The 12,285-nt window shown below is 47.5% G+C and overlaps 1 protein-coding gene across 3 annotated transcripts in view; it reads left to right on the top strand.

Moving 5' to 3' along the window:
* ME3 (malic enzyme 3) overlaps positions 1-12,285 on the top strand; it is a 193,403-nt gene that overhangs the window by 131,839 nt on the left and 49,279 nt on the right. For 2 of the 3 annotated variants that reach the window (XM_086678527.1, XM_086678526.1), the window contains exon 6: positions 5,446-5,607. The exons of the other annotated variant lie outside the window; for it this stretch is intronic. In XM_086678527.1, coding sequence (XP_086534653.1) covers positions 5,446-5,607 — 162 coding nt within the window. The remainder of the gene's footprint in view (positions 1-5,445; positions 5,608-12,285) is intronic. 3 annotated transcript variants of the gene reach the window in all.

Below are 12,285 nucleotides of genomic sequence, written 5' to 3'. Positions count from 1 at the left end.
TTCTCAGCCTTTTGACCTCTACTGCACTAGTGGCCCTTGGCATCAGCTCCACTGATGTCATGAAAAATAGGATCCAGTATCTCCTCTCCCAACTCATTCATTCACACAAAAGGTCTGAATTAGCCCTTTGCAGATCTTTTGCTTTCTATGTTAGATCTGTCACATTGGCCACTGTTTATTCAGTTCATATCACACTGCAGTCACCAAGCACAGTGCTGAAGAATCAAAGATGACAAGTCCCATTATTTGCCCTCAAGACAAGCTAGAGGAAGGAGTGATGACTTCTGGAAGGGGAGAACATCATGGAGGAAGGTGACTTGTGTACAGCTCCTTAAAGCACACAAGGATGGTAGGATGTGGATCAGGGAGATCATAGGGATTGAGGGGGTAAAATGGCATGTAGTCAGGAAAGTACAAACCTTATACAAGGTTAGAATTACTCTATTTGGATAAAGAAGAAATTCAAAGAGTAGATTGGACCTGGACCATGGAAGGCCTTAAATGCCAGTCAAAGATGTTTGAGCTTTGTTTTCCAGGCATCGAGAGCCCCTGGAGGTTTAGAGTAAGAAAGTGACAAATCTGGGTGTGCTTTGGAGACCTGCAGTGGATAGGGGGGAATCCCAAGAATGGAGAGACCAGTCAGGAGACCACTGCAGTGGTTGATGAGATGGATGGGCTGACCTAAGGCACGTGGCAATGAAAGTGAAGTTCATGGAACAAATGGAAAAACAAGGAGCAAATCAAATCAGCAGAACTTGGTAACCAATTGGCTGTGGCTGAAGGAGATAAGACAGTTTTGAGCTTGGGAGATAAAGGTAACAAAGGGCAAGAAGGCAGCAGAAGTGAAAGGTTAGAAGAGTAAAAGGGAAAAGCAGAGTCATTTGGTTAGGGACTCAAGAATTTGGGAGGACTATTGGACATCCAGGTGGCAATGTCCAACAGATAGCCACCTGTACATGGGCATTAAGAATGACACTTTTTGGGATAAGCTCTAGGTGTCCTACGTAAGAGATGAATCACTGGGTTCTACTTCTGAAGCCAGGACTACACTGTATGTTAGCTAACTTGAATTAAAAAAAATAAAAAATGACAGCAGAAACCACAAGTTTTGCATGGCTGACTTTCTCAGCCATTAGCCACTGCATCTCTGCTTGGTTTCCATTTCAATCACTCATTTAACAGATAGTTACTGAGTGGCCTTTCTGTGATAATGCTGAACTAGAAAGAAATAAAACAATTAAAAATTTAATATGGGATCTTTGCCCCAAATAATAACTACCATGGTAATCATAAGAGAAGCAACCATTTATTGATCACTTACCCAACGCACCTGGTGAAAATGAAACTGTTATTTCATTTCATCTTTACAACAATCTGATGAGTGAGGTATGATTATTATCCCTATTTTATGGAAAATTAAAACTCAGAAAAATTATCTGTTTACCCAAGTTTACATATGGTACATTATCAAGAAGCCTAGATTTATTTTTTTTATTTTTTTTATTTATATATGAAATTTATTGTCAAATTGGTTTCCATACAACACCCAGTGCTCATCCCAAAAGGTGCCCTCCTCAATACCCATCACCCACCCTCTCCTCCCTCCCACCCCCCATCAACCCTTAGTTTGTTCTCAGTTCTCAACAGTCTCTTCTGCTTTGGCTCTCTCCCACTCTAACCTCTTTTTTTTTTTTTTTTCCTTCCCCTCCCCCATGGGTTCCTGTTAAGTTTCTCAGGATCCACATAAGAGTGAAACCATATGGTATCTGTCTTTCTCTGTATGGCTTATTTCACTTAGCATCACACTCTCCAGTTCCATCCACGTTGCTACAAAAGGCCATATTTCATTTTTTCTCATTGCCACGTAGTATTCCATTGTGTATATAAACCACAATTTCTTTATCCATTCATCAGTTGATGGACATTTAGGCTCTTTCCATAATTTGGCTATTGTTGAGAGTGCTGCTATGAACATTGGGGTACAAGTGCCCCTATGCATCAGTACTCCTGTGTCCCTTGGATAAATTCCTAGCAGTGCTATTGCTGGGTCATAGGGTAGGTCTATTTTTAATTTTCTGAGGAACCTCCACACTGCTTTCCAGAGCAAGAAGCCTAGATTTAAATACTGGTTATCAGACTCCAGAACCCCTGCCATTAACCTTTAGGTTGTTTGGTGAGATAAAATGTGCATTTTTTAAAATGTTAAAGTAGCACCCTATGCAAGGATTGGCAAGCAGTAGGTGCTTAATCAATGTTTGTGGAAGGCAGGCAGACAGACAAAGAGGGCGAGCAGGCTACCTGTGCAGTAGCTATAAGAAGTGCTAGGAGAAATCACATTAGATTGTCATGGGCAGCGTTTGCATGCTGGAAAAAGAGAAGGAGCATAGGGGCTGAGAGGGAGGAGATTATAGGTGAGTTCAGAGCATGTCTGAGAGGAATGAGGAGGCCAGTCTGGCTGGAGGAGGAGCTTGTGTGCAGATGCGTAGCAGGAGATAAGTCAGAACATATATTGGGTTCAGATCATTAAGGAGTTAAACGTTTCGGACTCTATTCTTTGGACTGTTAGAAGCCACTAAAGGTCTTTGAACCTAGGAATGGCATAATGAAAATGGGCTTCTGATCTGGCATTGGTTGGGAGGGGAGATTGGAAGGAAGATGAGTGTGGCTTGAAGCTGATGCAGTAACCCAGCCATTCTCACAGTGGGGTTGAGAGTGGGTGACAAATGGAGCGAGACATGCCCTCAGAGGAGGTGGGCATGCAGTGGAGTGCCCTTGAACATTTCAGGAGCCTCATCGCCATTGAAAGACCCCAGAGTTGTAGGGATAACACCCTGGAGTAGTCACTGACTTCCTCTGTTTAACTCACTGCCCCTCAACGGAGAGAAATTCTGAGACAGTGGGAATCAGGATAAGGCAGCTTGGATTAGGAGAGATGGGAGATTCCCAGAGTGTGGGCACCCTTCATACGAAGGCACAGGCTTCACCAGGGAGAGCTGCAAGGGGGAGGTCAGAGGCGGGCTGTGGGGAGGGTGGCAAAGAGGCAGGGCAGAACTTTACCAAGAACACATGTGCTTTAATGGTGCTTCTGCCAACTGAAATGTGGTAGAAGGAGCCCTGAACCAGGAACCCAAACCCTAATTAGGATCCTGCCCTGCCACATGCACAAAGTGACTTTAGTAAGTCATCTAAACTTCCCTAAGATACCCAATGTGCAAACATCCAGTCCAGTGCCTGGCATCTGGCTGATACGTAACAAATACATATCAAACATGAAGGTCTTAGAACTTCTGTTTACTCACCTGTGAAACGGGCTAACAGTCTCAGACTCACCTACCTGCCAGGGCTGTGGAGAGAATCAGGTGACATGTGGATTGAGAACATTCTCCATAGAAACAGTAGAGCAGTCTGAGGGGGAATATCATAATCTTCATGGGTCTCTTGTACCACGACCCTGTGAGTCCCCTTTTCAGAAGAGGAGGAGTGTTTTTAAGAATCCCTATCCAGGGGCGCCTGGGTGGCGCAGTCGGTTAAGCGTCCGACTTCAGCCAGGTCACGATCTCGCGGTCCGGGAGTTCGAGCCCTGCGTCAGGCTCTGGGCTGATGGCTCGGAGCCTGGAGCCTGTTTCCGATTCTGTGTCTCCCTCTCTGCCCCTCCCCCCGTTCACGCTCTGTCTCTCTCTGTCCCAAAAATAAATAAACGTTGAAAAAAAAAAAGAATCCCTATCCCTGGGGCACCTGGGTGGCTCAGTCGGTTGAACTTCTGACTCTTGATTTTGGCTCAGGTCACAATCCCAGGGTCGTGGGATTGAGCCCCATGTCGGGCTCCATGCTGAGGGTGCAGCCTCCTTGGGATTCTCTGTCTCTGTGCCTCTCTTTCTCTTTAAAAAAAAAAAAAAAAAAAGAATCCCTACACCTGTTTCTACCAAAAGGCAGCACCAGCCCATGTGCACGCTCACACTTAAGAGAGCTAGAGAAACAGAAATGATAAGTTGTCATGGACCCCTTGGGTACCAGATCATAAACTCTTCCAGGGCAAGAATGGGTCTTCATCTCTTGATCCCCAGGGCTGGAGTTGTACCTGCATGGAGTGAACTGAGCCCTGTGGTGCCCATGAGCACCATGCTTGGGGCACCGGGACCTCCATAGCTCAGAGCTGGTCCTAAGACCTGGCCAAAGCCAGGCTCCAGAGGAGGGATGGGTGGCCTCATAAACTTAACTCATTTCAAGACAGAGGAGTGATAGCAGGTGGAGGTGACCTATAGACAAGTTCGTTGTCACCCTGAGGGGATCCCTGTGGCTTTCACAGTCTGACTCCTGCCTGGCATTTTGTTCTGTGCTTTCATAGGACCGGCATCTCCTTGTTCCCCACACATAACCCACCCCCTCCCCATCTCTATCCTGGATCCTGATTTCCTCTTGTATCAAGCGCCTTCCTCCCCAGCTGCACCCCCTGCAGACAGTCTTCTCCTGTGCCAGGTGTGGCACATGTGTCCCCTCACCCATGAAGGGTTCCCCTACAGAAAGTGACTCTCCCTTCTCTGTCTCTGCTGCCCTCATGCTGTTTATGCTGTACCCACTTTCCTTCCAGACTCGTTAATTATAAATACATATATTTCATCTCTTGTTTTGCCCCTTAGTTCTTGAAGGCCTGAGTCCATACATACTTGTTATTACAAAAGCACAAACTGACGCTCCTTCCCCCAGGATCTGGCATAGTGTCTGCGAAGTGGGTGTTGTGTAAATATGTGCTAAAGGAATGAATAAGTGAATATCTATCATAATCATAATAATTTCACTTACCATCAGCTTCATCGGCATCTGTTAGTTAACAGCAAGGAAGTCCCGAACCAGCACCGTGTCTGGCACCTAGGTTGCCTTCAGTGAATATTTCCCAGAACACGAATCCCAGTACATGTCTAGAATCCTGGTTTCATGTGGAGTAGTGACCCCAGCAGCTGTCATAGGAGCCCTGCCTTGTGCAGGGTGGGTTTATTACACCCTAGGAGCAGGTCTGAGAGACTTCATTGGCCTCTATACCGGGGGCTGGTGGCAGTGGCATGAACACCTGTTTTTCATTGTCTCTGTTCATTATGTCCTTCCTTCCCTGCCCCCAGATCCCAAGCTGAGAAGATCTGCTTAGTTTCTTTGAGGGGGAGCAACTAGATGTGATTTCCCTCCAGCTGTTTCTTCAGTCCCCGCCCCAAACCTCAGAGCAGGGCAAGGTGTTAGCTCAGTGGGGTTTCTCACCAGCCTGCCAGGAAGGGGAGGGCACGGGAAGAAGAAAGCCTACCTGCAGCTGAATGAATCCCTTGGCCTTTCCACAGACAGGCGGTTTTGTTCCGCAGCAGAGGAGGTGGGCATCCATTTGACAGGCCTGACGTGCGCAAGGGTTGATAAGATGAGCACTTTGTCATGAGAGGCGCTTCCCGATTGTTTTGTTTCCAGGCCGTGGTGGTAACTGATGGGGAGCGCATCCTGGGCCTAGGCGATCTGGGCTGCTATGGCATGGGCATCCCCGTGGGCAAGCTGGCCCTGTACACAGCATGCGGAGGGGTCAGCCCGCAGCAGTGCCTCCCAGTCCTGCTGGACGTCGGCACCAACAATGAGGTAACACGCCACCCTGAACTGGAGCCCTGGGGCCAGAAGGTGGGGGGTGGGGTGGGGTGGGGGGTGCCTTTGAGGGGCAGGGTCCACGGGGACCGCCCTGGGAAGTGGTGTTTGTGCGTGTCTGCAGGCTCCACTCTGGGTCTCTGTGTCAGGGAAGACAAAAAATTACTCAAGAATTCCTTCTTAGTGACCTTCATCTCTGAGTTTAAAATCAGTGCAAATTCATCTTTTAAAAATTGGAAAAAATTAGGGTGCCTGGGTGGCTCAGTTGAGCGTCTGACTTCGGCTCAGGTCATGATCTCACAACTCAGGAGTTCGAGCCCCCCATCAGGCTCACTGCTGTCAACCTGTCAGCGCTGAGCCCACTTTGAATCCTCTGTCCCCTTCTCTCTGCCCCTCCCTTGCTTGCGCTCTTCAAAAAATAAATAAGTATTTTTGGGGCGCCTGGGTGGCGCAGTCGGTTAAGCGTCCGACTTCAGCCAGGTCACGATCTTGCGGTCCGTGAGTTTGAGCCCCGCGTCAGGCTCTGGGCTGATGGCTCAGAGCCTGGAGCCTGTTTCCGATTCTCTGTCTCCCTCTCTCTCTGACCCTCCCCCGTTCATGCTCTGTCTCTCCCTGTCCCAAAAATAAACAAACGTTGAAAAAAAATTAAAAAAAAAAAAATAAGTATTTTAAAAAATTGGAAAAAATTTGAGAAAATCAGAAGTGTTAAATATAAAATAAAATATCAGTTGCACAACCAGTACTAATCATGGTTTATGTTTTGGTGTATTTCCTTCCAGGCTTTTCCCCACCAAAGCATTTATAAAAACAAAATTGGGTTTATATTAAATTTTGAAACGGAAACCTTCCACAGATGGACACCCAGGTTGCTTCTAGTTTTTTTGCAAATATAAATTTACTCTGAGCCCATTTTTGTAGATCAGTTTTTGTTTCCAGGTGTGATTATATAGTCAGGATAATTTCCTAGAAATGGAAATATTGAGGCAAGGGGAGTGGTGATTTTTTAGGTTCTTGATTCATACTGTCAAAAACGTTATACTTGGGGCGCCTGGGTGGCGCAGTCGGTTGGGCGTCTGACTTCAGCCAGGTCACGATCTCGCGGTCCGTGAGTTTGAGCCCCGCGTCGGGCTCTGGGCTGATGGCTCAGAGCCTGGAGCCTGTTTCCGATTCTGTGTCTCCCTCTTTCTCTGCCCCCTCGCCCATTCATGCTCTGTCTCTCTCTGTCCCAAAAATAAATAAACGTTGAAAAAAAACAAAAAAACAAAAACAAAAACGTTATACTTACTTGGATTGTGCAGTGATCTTTCTCAAGATACTTGTCACGAGTCTTTGCATGGCCTTCCTCCTCCCTGTACACTGTACATCCCCATTGCTTTTTTATTTTTTAATGTTTACTTATTTATTTTGAGAGAGGGAGGGAGGGAGGGACAGAGCGAGAGAATCCCAAGCAGGCTCTGTGCTCAGTGTAGAGCCCTATATAGGGCTTGATCCCATGACCTGAGCCAACATCAAGAGTCAGACACTTAACCAACTGAGCCACTCAGGCATCCCTACCCCCATTTCTAAACATGAATGAGCACTTGTACCTCCTAGCAAGGAATGATGCTTATTTGGGCTTCATCCACAGATGGAATCAAAGGAGAGGACAGCTAGGCAGACCTTGCTAAGAGCTGGGAAATCGTGGGGCGTGGGAGGTGAAGGAGGACAAGGGAAGTGGGAAGCAAGGACCCTGGTCCTGCATCACTGACAGCCAGGTGAGTCCCTGCACCCATTCTGGTACAATGAGGAACTGAACCAGAATGTTTTTGAGTGTTCTACCTCTAAAGCTCTTCTCCACATGCCTCCCCTCCAGCCTCGGAGACAGGAGGCAGGATGGAGACACAAGCCTTAGAGTTGCTCCATAAGACCAGTCCTCAAGGTCTGCTGTATGCTGTGTGTGGTTCTCTTTCCTAGACCAGGTGCCTGGGTTTTGCTGAAATTGTCCTTTGGTCTCAACATGCATGGAATCATGCAGGCATGGATGAGTGTAGCGAACTTTAAAAAAAAAAAATTTTATTAGTTTTCTTTATTTTTGAGAGGGAGAGAGAGACAGAGTGCATGTCGGGGAGGGGCAGAGAGAGAGGGAAACACAGAATCGGAAGTAGGCTCCAGGCTCTGAGCTCTGAGCTGTCTGCACAGAGCCCGATGTGGGGCCAGAACCCACAAACCACGAGATCATGACCTGAGCCCATGTCGGATGCTCAACCAACCAAGCCACCCAGGTGCCCCAAGCGTAGCAAAGTTTTAATTGTTCTTCCCATCCAATACTTCCTGCTGTGTTCCCACTGGATTTAAATTTTTTTAATGTTTATTTTTTGAGGCAGAGAGACACAGAACACGAGCAGGGGAGGGGCAGAGAGAGAGGGAGACACAGAATCCGAAGCAGGTTCCAGGCTCTGGGCTGTCAGCGCAGAGCCCGACGTGGGGCTCAAACACACAGACCACAAGATCATGACCTGAGCTGAAGTCAGACGTTTAAACTGACTGAACCACCCAGATGCCACTCCAACTGGATTTAATTGAGACCTTTACTCACTGTCTCCTAAGAACCTGCTCCAAGCAGCATTGAATCTGATCCTAAGACCTCTGTATCCCCTGGAAGGGTGTCAGTCGCCTGTAGCACATGCATAAAGTCCTGTGTCATTAAAAGTCCAACACCCTTGCAATGATGTGCTAAAATCTAGAGCCCCAGCTTGTAATAAACCCACCAGAAGAGATGGCAGGAAACTATGAGTAAATCATGGCCAGGCAGCTTTTCACAGACCACCCTGTTTAAGCTTGACAACCCAGAGAAATTAATTTGCCCACAAAGATCTGCTAGGAGTGACAAGGCAGGGATCCTAATCTGTATCTGCCCTCCTCTTCCCATACCACAGCTGCCTGCCTGGCTTCCTGCTGCTTTGTAAGCAAAGGTCATTTCTTGATTTTTAGAATTTTTATTACTAAGGTCACTTGAACACATTATTCAAAATCTTAAAACAGAAATGACATTTCTCCCACAATGCTACGTCTATGTTTCTTTCCAGTATCTGTCTATGCATAAACATAGATGGAGTAATGTGCCTATAATTTTGTTCTGATTTTTTCAATGAATGGTATTTCATGAACACTCTCTCTCTACTTACTTAGCAAGAGTTTATTGAATGTTGAGTAGGTGTCAGGCCTTGGCTAGGCATGAGGAAGATAAATGAGAGCCAGGCGTGGGTGGAATATTCTACTTGTCAGTGTTTCAATACTGCCACCTAATTGATCATTTTAATGGCTAATGTGTTACATCTCCACCAAGTGTCTGCTTCTCCCCCTGAGGCTTTAGGACTCTGAATCACTTCTCCCTCTGAGTGTGGAAGTGAGAGAGCTTCCCCTGGGTCTGCCTACTCCTGTCAGGAAGGACCAGAGTATGTATCCCCCGCTGAGAGGGGAAAACACAAGGTGAGAGGAGGCGCTGCCCCCACAGCATGAGGTGAGAGAAAGCAGTTCCCACCCCGTGCAGTTAGACCAGTACCAGTATCTGCAATGTGCCAGGGCTTTATAGATTTTCATAGCCTTTATAGATTTTAACATATTTTATAGATTTCAATCTCATTTAATTCTGACAGCAGCTGTATGAGATATTGTCCTCCCCCATTTTATAGATAAAGAAACTGAGACTGAAACATGTTAACTACTTACCTCAGGTACCACAGCACTGAGTGTCAGAGCTGGGATTTGAACCTGGGTATCTCTGATTCCAGAGTTGCCTTGTCCACTGTGGCACTCTTCTTCAAGGGGTCAGGCATTCATGTTATAGACTAGGTAATGAAGACTGGGAAGCAGGTGTTTCAACCAGTCAGAGTCCTGTGGACACTCAGGCGTAGGTGTGCTGATGTTATCTGCAGGGTCCTCTTGCTCCAGAGAAAGGCAAGCTCCCACCAGACCCTCCTCACAAAATTCAAGACACAAAAATCCAAAGTTACAAAGCGGCCCATATCAGGAAAACAGTGGTTTCACTCTTTCCAGATGCATTCACTATATGATGTCCCACACTACAGTTCTTTTTAAAAAAAAGGAGTCAATTTGCAAGATTCCCACCCCCGGCCCAGAAGTCTTGGGGCATATCTCCCCGAACCCACCCCCAGAGCAAGCCCCCGCCCCCCGCCACACACACACACACACACACACACACACACACACACACACACACAGCAAGCCAGAGCAACGGGAGAGAGGCTTAATCTTGCACCTTTCATCTCACATGTCAGTGCAGGGAGGGTGCTGTTGTGGGGGGCTGTAGGGTCAGGATGATGACACCATCTGTGTGTGCAGCTCTGTGAAAACCCCTGAGGCAACAGGAGCTTTAATCAGAGTCAAGGAAAACACCCCTCCATGTTTCCTGTTGAAGGAAAACATCTGCTGCCTGCAGCCCTGAAACTGAGTCACTTTTACCTGCCGCCCCCAAGGAGGTTTGGAAAGATAAATATGGTGGGCAGTGATCCCATGAAAAGGGGACATCCCATGCTTAACTTCTAAAGGGACAAAGCCAGGGAGCCCCTCCCAGATAGGCCCACCTGCTCTGGGCCTCTGTCAAGGCTGTGTGTGGACCGGTTTGTACGTTTTATTTCCTACACATGCAAGGCCAGACGGCATCATGCACTGTCCACATTAGAAGGGACTGGAATGATAACTGCCCCTTAAATAACCCAGGAGTGAGGGGTGCTAACCCCCATGCAGTTGAAAATCCATATATAACTTTTGAGTCCCCCAAAACTTACTAGTCTACTATCCACAGGAAGCCTTACCAATAACATAGTCGATTAACACATACTTTGTATGTTGTATGTGTTAGATACTGTATCCTTACAATGAAGTAAGCTAGAGAAAAGAAAAGAATATTAAGAAAATCACAAGAGAGGGGCTCCTTGTGTGGCTCAGTCCATTAAGGGTCCGACTTCAGCTCAGGTCATCATCTCGTGGTTCATGGGTTTGAGCCCCGCGTCGAGCTTTGTGCTGACAGCTCGGAGCCTGGAACCTACTTCAGATTCTGTGTCTCCCTCTCTCTCTGCCCCTACCCCACTCTTGAGCGTGCACGCGCTCTCAAAAAATGAATAAGCATTTAAAAAATTTTTAAAAATCACAAGAGAAAATACATGTATGGCACTGTACTGTATCGAAAAAAAAATCCCTATGTAAGTGGGCCTGCACAGTCCAAATCTGTGTTGTTCACGGGCCAAGTGTACTTGTCCTTCAAACCCCTTGTTCCACCCAGGAAGAGGGGCCTCCGAGCAGAAGTGGCTTTCCCCGGGTTTGATTCTGAGCCTAGTGCTCTTGTCACTCTACACAGCAGGTCCTGCAGGGCAACCCGGGGGTGGGGGGGTGGGGGGGGGGCTTGGCTCTAAAATGGCCTCTGAGCCTTAGGAGTCTTGAGCCTCGATGGATTCTAATGGGTGGAGAGCTCCTTGGGGACACATGGGAACAGACTGTCAACAGAGCTGGGCAAACAGCCTTGGGTGTGTTACTGGACTGCTGAGGAAGCATGGGTTTGCCAACAGAGCTGGGTGTTGAAGGCCTGCTTCTGCCTCTCGAGAGCATCGTTGCTGAGGCTGATGAACAGCCAGCATTCACCATGTGGTGCCATCAGAGGCACTCACTCCCTGTGTGCATGTGATCACTGAGGGTGCCCCTCCTGGGATCTTTGTAGCTTACCCGTGGTTTGACCGAGCAACCAGGGACACATGTGGTAGGCATAACTGCCATCCTGAGAGGGGGGGTGTGCTGTGTCCACGCATGAACCCAATCCCATGACCTCCCCAGACCCCCAGATGTTCTCTGGGTAACCTCTTAGCGTGCCTGTTGCTACTTAAGATACATATTTTTCCAGGCCAGGAAGTTCATCTCTCTTCCAGCTTTAATCCAGTACTCAGAGATATGGCAAGTGAAGAGGAGGAAACCCATTTTGTTTTCCATGACATTTTGTCTCCAAGAAACCCCCAAAGTCATAGACCTAAGTGGCAGAGCCTAAATTCAAACCCTGGTCTAATGCCAAAGCCAGACCAGACTGAGGGCGCTCAGAGGGAGCACCCTGACCAGTACCACCCAGCCCGGCAGTGCCCTTTGCTCTGCATGCAGCACACTGCCTCCCAGCTTCAAGATCCCTTCTGCCCCTCTTGCTGGGGTTACCAGATTTAGCAAAGAAAAATATACGATGCCAATTCAATTTAAATTTCAGGTAAATAGCTAATCATATTTTGGCCTGTGTTCCATGTATGTTCCTTGCAACACTTGGGATATATTTAGGCTAAAAGAAAAAATTATTGCCTAGCTGAAATTCAAGTTGAAGTAGGCGTTCTGTATTTTTTCTGGCAATACTACCTACTGAAAACTTCTAAACACGTATGTAAGGAAGTGAAGGATAGAGGAGAGGTGCAAGGAGAGAGTCCAGGTCAGTTACAGCCCCACGCCTTGCTGGCAGCCACTGTTACAGGTAAGTTACTCAGTGGGACAGAGGGCAGAATATGGACTTCTTGTTTCATGGTGTGCCAGGACAGAGTGAGTGCTCCACCCTGTGCTGTTTTGGAGAAGCCATTCCCCCTCCTGCCAAAGGAGATCCAGCTGGCTAGTGATGGGGACTCCATCACTGCTCCCCGGCCTCACCTGCAGGAT

The sequence above is a fragment of the Puma concolor genome, chromosome D1 (genome assembly GCF_028749965.1).
Source record: "Puma concolor isolate L17-30 chromosome D1, mPumCon1.1.hap2, whole genome shotgun sequence".
In the NCBI taxonomy this organism is placed as follows: domain Eukaryota; kingdom Metazoa; phylum Chordata; class Mammalia; order Carnivora; family Felidae; genus Puma; species Puma concolor.
Note: the sequence above shows the minus strand (reverse complement) of the source record. Positions and strands in the feature narration are given on the sequence as shown.